This window comes from Mus caroli, chromosome 4 (assembly GCF_900094665.2).
Source record: "Mus caroli chromosome 4, CAROLI_EIJ_v1.1, whole genome shotgun sequence".
NCBI classification, from domain to species: Eukaryota; Metazoa; Chordata; class Mammalia; order Rodentia; family Muridae; genus Mus; species Mus caroli.
The window spans coordinates 35,767,242-35,784,401 of NC_034573.1; the positions used below are offsets into that span (position 1 = coordinate 35,767,242).

At 53.0% G+C, this 17,160-nt stretch overlaps 1 protein-coding gene across 7 annotated transcripts in view; it reads right to left on the bottom strand.

The window, feature by feature from the left end:
* The window catches only part of Cntfr (ciliary neurotrophic factor receptor), a 38,024-nt gene that overhangs the window by 8,654 nt on the left and 12,210 nt on the right, over nt 1-17,160 (bottom strand). For all 7 annotated transcript variants that reach the window (XM_029475832.1, XM_021160395.2, XM_029475831.1 and 4 more), the window contains 2 exons: nt 8,872-8,956; nt 4,733-4,966 (listed from right to left, as the gene is read on the bottom strand). In XM_029475832.1, coding sequence (XP_029331692.1) covers nt 4,733-4,966; nt 8,872-8,956 — 319 coding nt within the window. The remainder of the gene's footprint in view (nt 1-4,732; nt 4,967-8,871; nt 8,957-17,160) is intronic.

Genomic DNA, 17,160 nt, shown 5'->3' on the forward strand with positions numbered 1-17,160 from the left:
CTCCTTCTTCTCCTCCTCCTCCTCCTTCTTCTTTCTTGAGGCAGGGTCTCATGTGGCCCTGACTGGCCTAGAACTCACTATGTAGACCAGGCTGGCCTCAAATTCAGAGAGGCCCAAAGGCCTTTGCTTTCCAAATGCTGGCACTAAAGGCATGAGCTGTCACACCTGGCTTTGCGTGTGCTTTCCAAACGATGGGTCTAAGAAGATACACTGAGCTCCCAGCATGTCCACAAATGGGCTGGACCACAACAGGGTGACTGAGCAAACTCTTACAGGGATACTCGACAATCATACCTGGGGACACAGCATGCTCTCAGATACCCGAGCACCCTGACTTCCTCTTGTGGGGTTCCTGAGATGCCTAAGTGACTGTGTCAGCTGGGGACAGTGTCTGAATCCCATTCAGGGCCGTGTGCGTGTTCATGTGTGCGTGTGCCTCTGCTGGCCTGAGCTTTGTTTGTTTTCCTCCTAATTGGCTTGTTTTTCCATGTCCAGCCCACCAAACCGCATGTTTTTCCTCTCATCTAGCCAGCCCGCCTGGGCTGGAGCCCCCAGCACGCATGAGGCCTGCCCGCTGGCCTAGAGAGGAGAAGAGGCAGGCTGCCCACACCCTGGGCCAAGCCAGATCAGGCCAGGGTGGGGCGCACTGACCCTTCTGCTGCGGCCCTGCCCACGCCACACCCACACCCCCTCCCACCTGGCATTCAAGGCCCATGGCCTGTCTTAACCTTTGCTTGTGGGATCCCTTGAGGTACCCTAAGTTCTGGACTCCCAAATACCCTCTTCTGCCTCCCACTCACTTCTCCTTGACATTTTTAGCCACAGTCTTTCCCTCCCAGCCAAACAGAGCTTTGGGTGGGGTGGTACGGGGGGGGGGGGCAGAGCAGCAGTTGTTGAACCTGGAGCCTCTATCTTGATGACTCTTGATGGGAGGGGCTGAACAAGAAACTGTCCATTTAAAAATTATTTTAATCTCTGGTTTGTTTTAGCTTAAGATTGGAATGATAGGCACTGTCCAGTAAACAGAAAAAATATGCTACTAAAAGGGGCATTGTGATCCCGTTTCCCAAGATGTCAGCAGGAGCCGCCTTGCTGCTGTGGGGATTCACCTGAGGGCAGGGAGATGGGTCAGGAGAAATGCAGCAGGGAACTGTCTGGTTAGGGAGTCTTCTACCAGAGTATCACTATGGCCAAGTTCCTTTGGAAACTTGGAAATAAAAAATTGTACATGTTAAGGGTAAATATTAAATAATAATTATTGGTCTAAAGGACCCACAAACCACAGGTGACATCACCGTGCTCTTGGGAAGCTGGCAAGAAGAATACTTTGAAATTGAGTGTTTTCAAATCCAGCCTCTTGTTATTAACATAAAGTGACCATGATGGTCTTAATTAATAACCCCGTTCCTCTAACCAGATCCTTAGACGGAAATAAGGCAGCGGGAGATAAGTACCTGTTAGAGATGCTACAGCCCATTCACGGCCACTTTTCCCCTGAGGGGCAAGGTCAAGGGACTATATTGGGCCGTATCTAAGTGCTCTGGACTCTGGTCACAAAAGAGATGATGCGGCCATATCCTTTTAGTAAGGACTAGGGACATTACGTCAAAATTCAATTCCTCTTCAAAGATCACAGCACCAGAAACTAGCTTGAGGGTTACCAGACACCAGCCATTACTACCAGCCTTAGTCATCATTTGGGGAGCCCAACTGAGAAGTCAGGAGGGTGAGGGGAACTGTGGTCCGATGGTCTCATTCTACAGCACTCAAAGAGCAGACCCTTTCCCACATAAGGGCCTGGGCCCAATCTTGAGTTTTCCCACTGTTACCCGGTGCTAAACCAAGGAGGGCTAAGCTGGTCCTGCATTTCTCCATAAACAACAACAGGGATCACTCCATTGTTGGCTCACATTTAAGACATTTGGCCTGAGTACCATCTCTTCAATTTAAACACAATTTGAAATGCTTTTCCAGGTGGGCAGTGCGCTACACAACCTTAATCCTAGTGGACAGACAGGGCTACACAGAGAAATCCTGTCTCAAGAAAGAAAGGAAAGAAAGGAAAAAGAAAAAAAGGATAACAATGTTCCCCCAGGAAAGGGTATCTATAGTAACGTACTTTCACACCTCATTCAGCCCCAGTGGTGGGCATTTTAGTGGGCGGCCCTGAGCAACTTTTCAGCCTACCATTTCACATGGTTGTCTACACTGGCCTCTGAACGATGGGAAAGGTTTGTTCCCAGGTTGCTTCCAGGGAGTAAAAAGAACTATCTTTTGGCTGTCAAGTAAGTTAAATCCAAATGTAATGAGGCCAAAGGAGCTTGAATCTTTAGCTCAGGAGAAAAGATGGAGGGTTTTCCAAACAATCGCTCTGTTGGCCAAGAGCTGGGCAGCTGTCCACCTGCCCCCCAGCTGATGACCTCACCACGCTTAACACCTGTACACCTGCCCACCTAACCCCCCCCCCAGCTGATAACCTCACCATACTGTCTGTGCACCTGCCACCTACCCCCCTCTCCGCAGCTGATGACCTCACCATACTGGGCACCTGAGCACCTGCCCCCCCCACCCAGCTGATGACCTCACCACGCTTTAACACCTGTACACCTGCCCACCTACCACCCTCCCCACAGCTGGTGACATCACCATGTTGGGCACCTGCCCACTGGCCCCCAAGCTGATGACCTCATCATGCTGCATCCCTTGACTCTTTTGACCAATCACACTGTTCTCCCATCTTCCTTCCTGCTGGCTCTTCCTCTCCATCAACACTTTACTGATAATCTTCAGGGTTCAGTTCTGTCTTCTACAGTCTCTCCGTTACCCATCTCATCCCCTCTCAGTTGTAATAATGACAAGCACTGAATTTCCATCTCCAGGAGCTGCCTGGCCTTGAACCCCTTGAGCCCTTGAGCCCTTTGCCTTCGCTCTGGACCAATTCCAGGTTTCCCTCACAAGGACCGTCTAGTAACATCTATAGCAGATGTCTACAGAGCTGCAGATCTTGCCTGCTCCATTGCCAACTTCTGCAATTATTTTCTGGAGAGACCTCTCTGGCCACCAAAGCATTGCCCCCGAAGTGCGAGGTAATAAAAGACCCCAAGCAGGCCCCCAGCCCAGGAGACTCCTCCATCACTAACGGCAGGAGAGTTAAACACTCGAATTCCCTTACCCCAGGAGGACAACTCTGAGGGTGCCTTTCACATCTTACCCAGAGTGCCCTCGCTGGTGGCTCTCATCATCAAGAGACAACAAACACCTGATAACATGCATTTTTTTTGAGACAGCTGTCACTGGATAGGGCAGGTCAGCCTCAAAATGGAATTTTTCTGCTCTGTCTCCTGAGTGTTGAGGTTATCGTATGTGCATCATTCCCACTAATACCTCATTATTCATCATCATCATCATCATATTTGGCATGTGTGGTGCATTTGTGTCATGCCATGCATGTTTGGAGATCAGAAGACAGCCTGCAGGAACTGGTTCTTTCTCTGCTGTATGAGAACACAGAGTCTACCTGCTGAACCACTTTCCCTTCCTGCTAACTACTCATTTTTTATTTTATTAACAACTTAACTTCCCTCCTTTGTATCTCTTCGCCACTCTGTGAGGTTTCCATCAGTTGAAAACTAAACAGCTTGTCTTTAGATTCACATCTTGGATCTGAATCTAGGGAGACTGAAGCCCAGCCACTGTCCAAACAGAACACACGGTTCACTCTTGCTTCTTCCTGTCATAGTGACCTCGTCCCCATCCCTCTCCACCTTCCCGCCAGCCCTCGCTCTCCACCTTCCCACAGTCTCTGAGTGCTCAACATCCCTGCATCTTCAACTCTATTCTCTGGTCCTAGGTCCTCGGCATGTCTCCTGCACCATGGCGGCCTCCTTCCTGCCTCTCCCTCACTCCCACCTCTGTGCTTCACTGTCTGAACCTGACTCAGACCATGCCACTCAGCAATTTCCTGGCACTTCCCCCATTCCCACTGTCATCAACCCAAGTGGCTCTGTGGCCTAGTCAGTTCTGTCAGACATGTTCCCAGCCAGGTGTGGTGATGTACACTTTTGACCTTAGCACTCCAGAGGCAAAGGCAGGCCCATCTCTGTGAATTTAAGGCCAGTGTGGTCTCTACTTTGTTAGCTCCTAGCCAGCCAGGGTGACAGAGTGAGACCTTATTTCAAAAATAAAATAAAAATAGAATAGAATAAAAACAACAAAAATACAAATAGAAAGAAATTCTGTTTCCGTGTATCTTCTAAGTCCAGATCTCCACCCATCTCCCCCTATAGGAAGCCTTCTTCCTCCCCTGGGGCTTCCCAGACTGCTCCTGCATGTAATAACCTTATGCCCCATTTCCCTTCCTCGGGCACTTTGGCTGTCGCCTATGGGAGCAGACCCAGTGAAACAACTCCAGCTCAGAGCTGTGACCCTAGGATCCCTTTCTACCCACCAAACACTGTTAGCCCTCCTATGCCGGCTATGCCACAGGGGACAAAAGGGACTTCAGGATTTAAAGACCTCTACACAGGTAGGCAAAGTGACAAGGGGTTTGGAGTCACTGAGCAAGATGAGACTCAAGAGGTCAGAGGGACAGGCTTGGGTAGGATCAGAAGACAAAGGTCAGGTAGGTGGAAGCTTTCTGCTTTCCGCCCCTCCCAATGGGAAGGGGACTCAGCCTGGTTCTTAACAAAGCTAAGGCATCCAATGGGAGGTCAGAGTCCATAGCAATACTTACAACCCACGTGTAGAAGAACTTGATGGCGCAGGTGCCAGGAGTCATGGTGGAAACAGGCGTACAGGCCACTGTGGCCCAGTTCTAAGCTTCGCAGTATCAGCTGAGAGCCGTTGAGCAGGTCAGGGGCCAGATCTGTCCCATTTACCCTCCATGTCACAGCTGCATCCCAGCTCGCTGTCCCACACGGCAGCGTCACATCTGCGCCCAGACGCTCATACTGCACGTGGGGTGCCTCTGTGAGGGCAGGGAGGGCACAAGACAAAATCCACAGGTCACAGTCCTGCCTAGCCACTCAGGTGAGCATGCGCTGCCAGAGAGACGGAGGTGCGTGAGCCGGAGGGATGGGGCCGGCCCATGCAGAACTTCTCCATGGTTGTACAAGTGTGTGAGTGTCTTTGTTTTGGTACACATGTGTGTACAGAGACCCTCTGAGGGGTGAGGGAAGGAGAGGGGGGGCTGTGGGGAGAGATCATTTAGCATTTGGAAGAATCTAAGTGAAAATCCAGTTCCCTTTCTGTCTCTGAATCTTTTACTACGCTTCCTCACCTCTCTGGCTCTAACTTCTTGCCACCAACAAGCCCAGCCCCATGCTGGAACATCTGTCCTGCTTGCTGCCTCTGTCACCCTCCCTGTGCCATGATCTGTATCTCTGGGTCTGTCTCCCTTGCTGACATTACAGAGGCAAGTTCTTTCTGTCCTGTCTCTGTCCTTTATCCAACACACACACACACACACACACACACACCACGGCCCAGCCCACTCCACACAAGCTCCTCCTTAACTCCCACCTTAACCATCCAGGCTGTGGGCAATAGCAGAAGGGAAAGCAGGCAGACCCTGAGGAAGGAAGCCCTGGGGAACTCCTGGCAACTGTCAACCTTGTGAAGCAGAAACTGCGTGGGGTGGGGTGGGGGCCGGGACTGAGGGAGTGATCTGCTCATCCCTCACTTGCCCCCAGGAGAGGCCTGTCAGAACTAAAATCAAACCCCTACCCTGGGCCTGGCAGCCCAGGCCCACCCAGGCGTGATGGACAGAACCCAGGAGACTGGACATAGAAGGATGGAAGGGAGCACCTGTCCAGAAAGAGCACCAGGTGGAAGAGCCAGCGAACGAGCGGGACAGTCACAGAGGCAGATCCACAGGCAGCGGCAGAGGGGCCAGCATGCTGGATCGGAATCTTCAGACACCCCCACCTCCTGCCCCCTGAGCCTGGAAGGGCAGATGCTTCCCTCATCCCAGCCAGATCTGTGCAGTGAGGGTGGGAGGGGAAAGGGAGGGATGGGGAGGGGGCAGGGGGGGCTGCGGGATCCCTCGTTAACACTCGCTCACGGCTCCCCTCCGGAGAGCCACCCTGCTGAGTTGGGGGATTTTCAGAGGCAATTCCTGTTAACGAGCCAATTAAGTTGGGCCAGTGGCCTCTTAATTAGACTTGTTAACACCACCAGGACTGCTGGGGGAGGGGGAGAGATTCCCCCCAAGGGCTCCTCAGTCACCCCCCTCAATGTAGCCCCTTTCCCAGGACTGCTTGTCTCTGGGCTGGGGCATCTGTATAGTTTGCTGCCTCTGTCACCCTCCCTGGCCAGGGTCTCTGTGTCTGCCTCCCTCTTGCTGCCTGTCTCTGCCTTGCCCCTCTTTGAGCCTCTCTGTCCCTGTCCGGAGGAGGGGGAAGCAGGAAACAGAGCCAGCCCTGACCACTTGTCTGTGGGGCTTGGGACCAGACGAACAGAGGATGAACAGGCGGAAGGGCGGTGGCTGGGGGCCTTGGAGGCCACAGCTGTGAAGCTGGACCAGAGACTGAATGGGGGCCTCCCCCTGACCAGAGAGGCCCAGTGTCCAAGACTCAGGCCATCGAGCCCCCCCTCAATCAAATAGCTCCGGCCACTGAGCCCCCTTCCAACCTCCCTTCCAAAAACCTGGAGCTTCCAGGAAACATGCCAAGCCCCTCTCTCCACACAACCCCCCCCAACAGAGACTCTGCATCCAGCTGCCTGAGGAGGCTGAAAACTGACCGTTGGGGAGGGGGCGTGGCCATCGGGGTCCCAGCGGTAACATATCAACATTGACCAAAAGCCGCTCAGAACAAACCTAGTCTTGGTATGGGTATGGCCCTTCAGGACCGGGTCAGGGGATGGGTGGCACAGCCACAGATGAGGAGACACCTCCTGATAACAAATGCAATAGCGGCGGACTAAACACTTCACCCATCACACATTGTCTGCCTTGGGAGGAAAAAAAAAAAACCATGGAGACACAATCCGATAGCAACAACAAAGGGCAGAGGAGACACACAACGACTGCATGACAATCACACAGTGTCATGACTGTCACAATAACACAGCTGCAATATGCATGACCATGCAACAGCTTTGGGAACAGCACGGGCTTGATCCTCTGTCTCTGGACAACCCCGTAGGTGCCCCTCCTGATGTGCTGTCCGTTTCAAAAATTAAATCAAGCAGCAGGGGGAGGGTGGGGTTCTTGGCCCTGACGCGGTGACAAATGCTCCAACGGGATCAGCTGTGAAAAGGTTGTTAGAAGCCAAGATGAGAGACAGAGACAGGATGAGGTCATGGATGAGGGGAACACAGAGGGACAGAACTGATGGCTCTCTCACACCTGCACACACAGACTCACATGGGGACTACGTGCCGGAAACGGTCCCCCCGGGGCGTCCAAAGCAACTTCTTATCGCCACACACAGGATGAGGATGGTCACCCACAAAGCAGCAGCATACACTGTCTGCTCATCACAAGCTCACAGTCACACCTGGGTTTCAGTCACATGGGGGACGGTTACACCCGACACAATACCACAAGGCACGTACAAATAAAGGAACTATCACCTAGAAGTACAATCACTCATGAGGACAGGGTCTCATGGACAGGGTGAGTTTTAATAAGAAGAAAAACAGACTATTATACACAGGACATGGTCTCAGATACGTTGATAACAGCCCCTACAGGGGCTGTATTCACTCAGGTAATACATAGCCTAAGGATACAGGCACTCGGAGTCACCCAAACAGAGCCATGCTCTCACCTAACTAGAAAAAGTCTCACACACTTGGAACTGTGTGTGACTTTATGCCAGGACCCTGGCCATATGCAGCCCTGACTGTAATGTACATAGAGACCTTTGCACATAAGGCAGAGAGGCACCTGCTAGGCCCTGTGCCGATCCAGCCAGGAGTTCTGGAACTGCCCAGGCTCTCTCCGGGCCTTAATTGCCATGGAGGCCTTGTCACTACCCTTTCAACCCATGCACAGTCTTGAGGAGGATGGAGATCAGCTATTAAGATCTGTTAAATGCCTGGGCCCGAAAGTTATTCCCTCTCATGCCCTGCTTCTGCCTCCCCCAGCCAAGGTGGAGGCAGGACTGAATGTCAATGAAGGAACTTGGGGAACCTAATTGGAGACAACTTGCAAGTTCAGACTTTAATGTAGTTAAAGGGCTGATAGTCAAGTTAAAAGGGAATTATGTTTCCCCCAGCAGGAGGTACAGCTCCTTGTCCTATAAGATATGGGGACTCAGACCTCTCTAGACAAACAGATGGGGGGGGGGTAGAGAGGCTACCAATCACCCAACCCCCAAGCAGTGTCTCCCTCCTCCAGCCGCTCCAAATACCCAGCCCACCTTAGTCACCAGCCCTGTCCCATCTATCTTGATGTCTGTCCGCCATCTCTGTCACTTTTCTCCTTCAAGGATAAAGCTGACATCAGAGAGTAAGTAGCCTGTAAGTTTTGCCCAGACTCTTAAATGCTCCTACACCCCCATACACATCTTATCCAAATACTTTACAAGAGCTCCGTCCCCGGCCACCTCCATTCCCAACTCTTATCCCACCTGCCTGTCTCCTCCTGCCTGGACCCTCTACCTTCCTTCCCTATAGGACAAATTATTTCAAGCCAGAGACACAATCTGCATGTGACTACCCAGGTGAGGGTAGTGCCTGTGAGAATCAGTGGGTCAGCCTGCTTACCACTGTCACGTGACTACAGGTCCTTTGGGTGATGTATGTGGGACAGTGCCATAGTGTGGCTCTTGGGGGCATCTGTGTGCAGGTGTGCCAACGAGGGCTCATGTACGGTTCTGGGGGTGGGGGTGGGGGAATGGGCAAGCCGTTCTCCCAAGCACTCACCCTGTGGACTGTGTTTCTGCGTGTAGACAGCAGCGGCGGCGGCGGCAAGCACAGCACAGCAGGCCCATGGGACAGAAGCAGCCATCTGTGGGGAGAAACAGGTTGGGGATGGAGCAGCATCAGCCAGGGCAGGCACCTCTGGGTGGGGTTGGGGTGCTGCTTTCCAGGAATGTTGGGAAACTTCAGTCCCTGAGCCAGGGCACCTTGACCCCCAAACACCCTTCTTAGTGGGGTTTGGGTGTCCCGTATCCAGAAATGGAAGCCGGGATATTGGCTCCCATAGGAAAGGTTCGCTAAGAGGTTAAAAGACAACTACAGCGGTTTGTCATTCAGTAAAGACTGCTGACTACAGAATGTAGTCAGCCATGGATGAGTTATAGGACATTGGTAATGCCAGGGCCATTTTTCAAAATTAAAAAACATCTCTCTACCAGTGAGCTTAGCTAATTAGGTATACACACCACAAATAGAAAGGGCGATGTTTTAGCTTAATTGAGGGTCTGCACGTCTCCAGATCGCCTTGACTATAAGGCTACCTGCTATACTCCTGGGGAGGAAAGCCTGAAACCTGGATGTTCGAGAGCCCCTTTGATCTATCACTGGCCTCCACATAGACTCCTACTGGGCTCTGGGAAACTCAGGGCAGCAAGACAGTGGTGTGTGTATGCTAGCTAAGTCAGAGGTTGCTTCGGCTTTACTGTGCATCAGTGATCAAAAGAAAATGAAGACTGCTCATAATGTAAGTCCTTACCAAAGGTCTTAGAACACCCTTTACCTTAGACACATGGTCTCAACAACCCGGGACTCCCAGCCCCATGTCTACATATACTCATGCAGGTACACAAAGTACATCCAGGATATGTTCCCAGAAGCCAGGAAGAACCCAGTGGTTCCCCCACTTAATAGCCTTCCTCCCGGAATCAGTCCAGTTCCCCCACCGCAGCACAAGCACAGACCTGAGGCAAGGAAAGATTTCCTGCAGCACAGGCTCTCTTGTTTTCCACTCTGAGGATGGAAATTGGGGGACTACCAACCATGCAGAAGCAGAGATCCAAAGATAGACCCCAGGGGCTACTGTGAGATTTAACCATGGCTGCTGTCAGGTCCAGCCAGCCTCGCAGTAGACCTTGGCCAGAAACACAGACCCAAACAACCAGATACGGACCCAAACAATCAGCTCTACACTAGCACTGTCAGAGAGCCCATCAGACAAAGATGGATACAGCCAGATAAGCAGTGACCAGAGTACAGCCAGCACACCAAAGCAGCCGCCAAAAGCACAGCAAGCTGCTTCAGTAGACCCCAGCGAGGGAGAACAAGAACTCGGGCAAAGAAACCAACAGCAGACAGAGACACCGTCAGAAATGCAGCCAGGGAAAGTCTGATACACAAGCAGAGAAAACGCTAGACGCAAACAGGCATCCACTCAGACAAGAAACTAGAGAGAGACCCAGAGCTGCAGCCGAATGCTCGCTCCCTCAGTCAGGAAGTAGCTGCGCCACCAAGAGCATTGCCAGACTCAGGGCCACAGCCAGAGATAGCATCAGACACACTGCCAAAGAGTCAGCCAGACACACAGCCAGAGAAGCTGACACACTGCCAGGTACACCCAGAGAAAGGGCAGAGGAAGGTGGGCATCAGGCTGTGGTGACGAGGGTGGGAGTGAGCCTGCCTTCCTGAGAGCTCCTTTATGGGCCCCCGGCTCCCACTTGCCTCTTGGCTATCCTCCGCTCACCCTAGACACTTGCCCTCCTCTGAGCCTGCCTGTCCTTATGGCCATAGCCACAGGTACTCTCTGCTGGTGTGACCTTGACCCCTTTCCACACCAGTGCCTCCTAGGGCCTGGGTTCCCTTTTGGGCAGGTCCCTAATGACTCTCAATCATTCCTCATCTCCAGCCACTCCTCAGGTCTAGGAGGTTAGGACAATGACTAAAGACACAGAACTAGCCAATCATAAAATGACCCCAAGTCAGCTAGGATGCTGAGCTGGTTGTGGAGAAAGAGAGAGAGAGAGAGAGAGAGAGAGAGAGAGAGAGAGAGAGAGAGAGAGAGAGAGAGAGAGAGAGAGAGAGAGAGAGAGAGGCAGGAATCCTACCTGGCTCCCCCAACCCCCAGCCTTGGAAGGTGGCCTTTAGACCCTCCCTCCCTCTCTCTGTGCCATCCATCTGTCCATGCTTTTCGCCTAGATCTTCCGCCTCAGTGCCAGTCCACTGACCACCACCTGGGAACAAGAAGCAGCACATGGGCAGGCAGGCAGGTAGGCAAGCAAGCAGACGGGTCAGAGGTTAGATCCGGAGGGAGTTTCAGGGCAAGAGAGCAAAGCCCCTGCTCTCTGCTCCTTCTAGGTTCTAGTCACGCTCTGGAGGCAGAAGATGTCCAAGACAGACACATATGCATCCTCCCCAGCGTACAAACACACACACACACACACACACACACACACACACACACACACACACAGAGTCAGGCCCCCACAGGGGGAGGGGAGGCTTCTTCATCAAAGTCGCCTCCATCAGCCCGATGAGTTACTGTAAGGGCCGGGCCCTGGGCCAACGGGGCTGCAGCCACAGGAGACGGGTGCTGCTGAGAGCTAGTGAGCTAGCTAGTGCTGCAGAGAGTGGGGGTGGGGTATCAAGACAGACACTGCAGGGTCTGGGCACACAGAGCCTTGGGTAAGAGAAACAGGCGTGGTGAGGCAGAGCACTGAGTGGGTACTGACAGGGGCAAGGACCAGAGACAGAAGTTGAAGAAAAGACATGAGGCAGAAGACAGGGCACCCTGGCTGGAAACTGCAGCTATTCCAACTGAGAAGACAGACACAAAGGCTCACTATGCCCACCCTAGACCATCTCAAAAGCCCGTGTGACTCCTGTAGCTGGTAGGTGGCGAGCAGTCAGTGCAGCCACCAGGACTGGTAAGGTGCAAGAGCAGGTTCTTCCTGCAGTTGGAAAGATTCTCGCTGGGGATCTAAAAGCTCAGTCTCTAGGAAAGGGGGGGGGAATAAAGCCTCACCCCCCCTTGCTTCTACTGATACAAAACAAAACAAAAACTGCCACCACCTCTCTGCCCTCCATCACCACCAACTCCCATCTCAGAACAAACAGCTCCTTTCCCAAATCCTTACTTTAGGACTCCAGGATAGATCTAGATGATAAATGTCATACAACCCCAGAGAAGGTTGTACCCCAGCCTAGGCTCCTTTATGGATCACGCAAAGAGGTCAGTCCCAGAATAAAGATGGAGCAGAGTGCCCAAACATCATGAAAGCAGCCCTGTGCCTTACAACACAAGCTTCCAATACCATTTCTCATGTGGAACCCCGTGTCATCAGTACCTACATATACAAACAACATATAAGACAAATCCTAGGGCTCCAATTGAGTGACACTGTCCCACTGTGACACAAAGACACTACCACACAATGTTAATAAGTCAGAGGAAATGATACAATTGCACCTTGCACAATGACACACAAGCACTGACAGTCACCACAGTAACAATGTTGCAGTAAGAGTCAATCACAACACCAACAATGCACTGATACCTGTTGAAATGGATACAGTCACACAGAGTAGCAGAGATGTTGACATGGATACAGTTCTGACACAAAGATGGTGACAGACTCAATGGCATACCGAATGATACCAGTTCACAGAAATGCTATCACCCATGGAAGCTGACAGTAACCATTAGTAATACTGCCAGACAGCGACAAGCTACACACTGGTGACCTCAACTACCCAGTACTGGAGTCTGGTTTAGGATTCTGGACCCCAAGACCACTCTTACCAGCCCCAGCAATGTCCCAGATGCTCTATGTCCCCACCTCACTTGTTGCCTAGCTAAACGGACAATTTGGAGGGGGGGTGCTGTTTGGAAACTCCCCCCCCTTATGTCTGCAGAGCTACAACCAGAAGTTTGGGGGAATCCCTTTAAAAACAGATTGGGCTGTGGGTTGGGAGGACTGCTGAGTGCTGCCTGGGTCTCAGCCCCAGCTGGGTGTGTGTGATCTGTAGTAGCTATGGGTGGAGGCTGGCGTGAGGGTTAGGAATGTTCACTCTGCCCTTGACCGTGAAGGAGAAGGGCTGCCTCACGAAGTGACCTCAAAGCAAGGTTACTAATCCATCTCCAAGTTGGGTAACTGAGATCCAGTGGTCACTGGCCAGGACTCCTTGCAGTGCCTGAACAGGACTGAAGTGACTCGTTCACAGTGTTGACAACTCCAAACTCCAATCTCGCACAGCGTGAGTAGAAAGGGCACCCTTCCCATCTCCTCAGAGCAGCCTAAAGGTCCTACATATGGGCATAAGGCAGGCAAAGGGGACACTGATGTAAAGGTCTGGGATATCAGCGAGCCTCCAACCTGTGGAGAAATTAGGATGAAGCAAGAGAGAGGAGACATGGGGACAAGGATAGGGTGAGCAGGGAAAATTAGCCCTGGCCTGGACAAGGGGGAGCTTGGGAGAGACAGGGCAGGAAGCTCCAGGAGGGGAGGAGTCTAGGCTGGAGGCCCCCAGATCCCACCAGGCCTAGACAGCCTGGACAGTGTGGGCGGAGGGGGCTGGTGCAGAGGCCTGAATGGTTCACAGGCTGGATTGGAGGAGGACCAGGCCAAGGAGGGAGGCCTGGCTCCTGGCAGTTGGCCAGCAGGTCCCCTCACGTGGGGGGGGCGGGGGGGGAGGAAGGGGAGAGAAAGGAAGAGGGCACAGGTCAGGGCCACTCCTGGGCTATAGGCTCCCACTCAATAGTTCCATGCCTCCCTCCTGTCTTTCTGACTCTCTTGTCTCTGGTTCTATCCCTTTCCCTCCTTTGAATCCAGCCCTCCTCTTCCTCTCATCTCTTGGTGCCACCAAGCGACATAGGACCCAGAAGCTGTGACTGAGGTTGGGATTCAAGCCTTCTTCTCCTTCTGGGCTGCTATGGCCCCTCCCACGGCAAGCCTGAGTGCCCAGGGGAAAGGACCCCACACCAGCACGTGTGCCCCCTCCTGCTTAAAAGGGGTAGGATACGGCTGAGCACCAGTGGGAGGGAGGGCAAGACGGAGGCAGCAATAGCAATTTCCCAGCTCCAGCCTCTGGCTGAGGTTGTAGAAAAGGAGGCCGCCCCAATGTGAGTGAGTTGGGGGGGTGGGTATCCGCACCTGCTGTTGTGACCTCCAGAGCCGGAGATGGGGGCCCGTGGGGGGGGACACAGAGATTCCGATGGATCTTGGCAGCAGCCTGGACTCTAAGTGCTCACACACCCCCACCCCCAGCCTCTTGTACCGTGGGGACCCTGAGTTCAGCATGTGCGTGCCCTGCTTGCTGCACGTGTGTACAGGCGTGTTAGAAGAGCCTGGGGCCCTCCTACGATGGGTCTGACTGAGCAGCTGGGGACATGTCCTGGAAAGATGAGAATCCATCCCGCCAGCCTGAGCCCACATGGAGAGGTCCACTCGGAGCCCTGGAACTGTACTCGGAGCAGACCTCTAGATGCAGGAGGTCTGGGCTTGTCTCTTCAGAAGGCATTTGCTCCAGCAGCCCCTGCCTCTTGCACGGGGAGCAGGAAAGAACAGAGGAATTCATGTTCTCTCTTTGGGCACATGCTCTGGACAGCTTCACAGAATCGGAGGCACAGGTGACAAACTTCCTACTGGCCAAGCTCAGTCCAAAGTTTGTGGTTTACAGAAGAACCAGAAGGAGCCCTCCACCCAAAAAGGGCCAATATACCAGTTATGTGAAGGGCAGTGGGGTGGGGGGGGTACCCACTGCATGGGGAGAGTAGAGAGCCAGAATGCCATGATCTCTGGGGGGATAGGCAAGAACATATGGCTGAAAGAAACTCTCTCTAGCTGGGGTAGGTGGAAGGAAAGGGTCTACAGCAAGTGTGAACGCAGGAAGACGAGGGCACTGTAGTGCCCTCCATGGAGACAGAACAGACAAAATGGCTCTTCAGACTGGGAGCCTAGATCAAAGGCTTGTTTCTCTACCCCCACCCCTACCAGATCACTACTATAGTACAGCACACCCTTGAAACTATAGACATTGGTTGGGCATGGTGGCACATGCCTTTAATCCCAGCCCTGAGAAGGCAGAGGCAGGCAGACCTCCATGAGTTCGAGGCCAGCCTGGACTACAGGGCGAGTTCCAGAACAGCCAGGGCTATGTAAAGAGACTGTCAAAAAAAAAAAATCCATGCAGGGATACACACACACACACACACACACACACACACACACACACCCCAGCAGGGCACTCGAAGCATGAGTTTGTAACAGGAAGAACTGAAGATGGTCTTTTTGGCAGAGCCAGAGTTGGTGGGGGGAGAAGTCTCCTTTTCCTTATGGAACAATGTTCTGTTTTCTCTGCCCCCTTAGCATGCACGTGTACCATGCATGCTACTTCTGAGGAACCTTCTGCTCTGCTGGGTAAGAGCAAGCCATCCTCCCTCCCTCTCCCTGCTCTCCACAATCTGTTCCTGATGGTAAACACAGGCGTGAGTACACATGCCCACATGTTCACACACACCAGCAATTCAGGATGACACAGGACCCAGTGTTCACCTCACGCTGGGAAGAGGCACATGCTAGAGAATGCTCCCAGCCAGCCAGCAGAGCCTCCCAGAGACCCCATCTACACACACACACACACACACACACACACACACACACACACACACACGGCCAGTGCTTAGCAGACATACCAGCAGCCTCACATACAATCTAACATCCAGTCACAAGCATGTGTCATGGCCTCCCCTGCAGACATGCACTGCCAATGCCTCATACACTGGTGCACACACACACATGTGCATGCACTCTCTCTCTCTCTCTCTCTCTCTCTCTCTCTCTCTCTCTCTCTCATATGTCACAGTTGCGCACAGAGACTCCCTCACACAGAAAGACCACCGACTCACATATGGATACTATCACACTCAAAGCTGTCAACCCTCCACACAGATGCCACCATATGCTTCCAGAAAACCCAGAACTCTCCAGTCACTCTCAGCCCGCCATGCTCCCAATGGGAAAGACACAGACACTCATGACAGTCACACTGGGCTGGAACCTGGGTGCGCTTGAGGAAAGGAGATAAAGCAACGTGGCTGAAGCCAGGACTGAGACAAGGAAGGAGCGCGTCACTCCTCCGCTTCTTTAAAAGGCGAAGAATTACAATGATTTCCCAAGCAGCTCCTTCTTCCTCCGACCCTGCTTTCAACAACATTATGGGATGGTGGGAGATCCAGGAAGGCTGCAGGGGTGGGGAAACCCTGGGGTGAGAGATGGTGGCACTGGTGACAGCAGGTACCAGAAAAGCCCCAAACATGCCGTGCTCCATGCCGTACTACCTTCCCTGATTTCTCCAGGCTAAGAAGCAACAGCTTTCAGCCTATCCTCTCCCTGGTCCTCTGTGCTCTATGCTCCCTACCTGTCTCTAGTACATCCAGCTAGCAGGCCTCCAGACAGACTGGATGAGAGATGGGGGATGGGGGTGGGTGGGTAGGAAGGAGATGAATAAGCCCTCACCTAACAATCACACCCAAGCCTCCCCATCACTGTCAGGCCCACAGAGAGGTGGAGACAGAGGCAGAGCCTCGGACAAAGTAGGCTCTCACCTAACTGGCCACTAAGGACAAGAGCCCTAAAGTGTTCTTGGGCACTGTAGTTCCACCCGCGAGTCCTTTCTCAGGATGGGAGGTCCTGATACTAGGTCCTAAGGCGCTGTCCAGGCAGAAGGGAATCCAGACTGAGCTGGCCAGTCCCCAAGCCTGGAACAACTGACATTCTCAGCATTTGCCTCTCTGCTTGTAGCCCTGTTGCTTGCATCCCAGGAAGACCCTGTTGTGCTCCCTGGTCCAGGCTTGACAGCAAACACCGGGCACAACACCTAAGGAAACTAGCCAGGCACGGGCAATCCCATAAAAGCCAGGTGATCACGAATTGAGGAAAGCAGAAGAAATCAGACTGAGGCGCCAGGGGGGTGGGGGATAAGGAATCCAGATGACAGTGCCCCAAAGAAGGTAGATACTGGAGCCAAACGAAGCCAGGCACTGGGGACTGCAGAGAGCTGGGAGGTGTGGACAAATGAAGGCAGGCTTCGGGGATCAAATGAAACTAGGCAAGAGGCCCACAGGATGTGAGAAGAGAGAGATATCAGGAACTCATCCCCCTGTCTAGATGTCACCCCCACACCCTAGGCCTCTCTCTCGGTAGCCCCCTCCCCCAGGCCGATGGACACAGCCAAAGCCCCCTCCCCTCTCAGAGGCCTGGTCCGCCTACAGCCAATGGGCCCCGGCCCCATCCCTGAGAC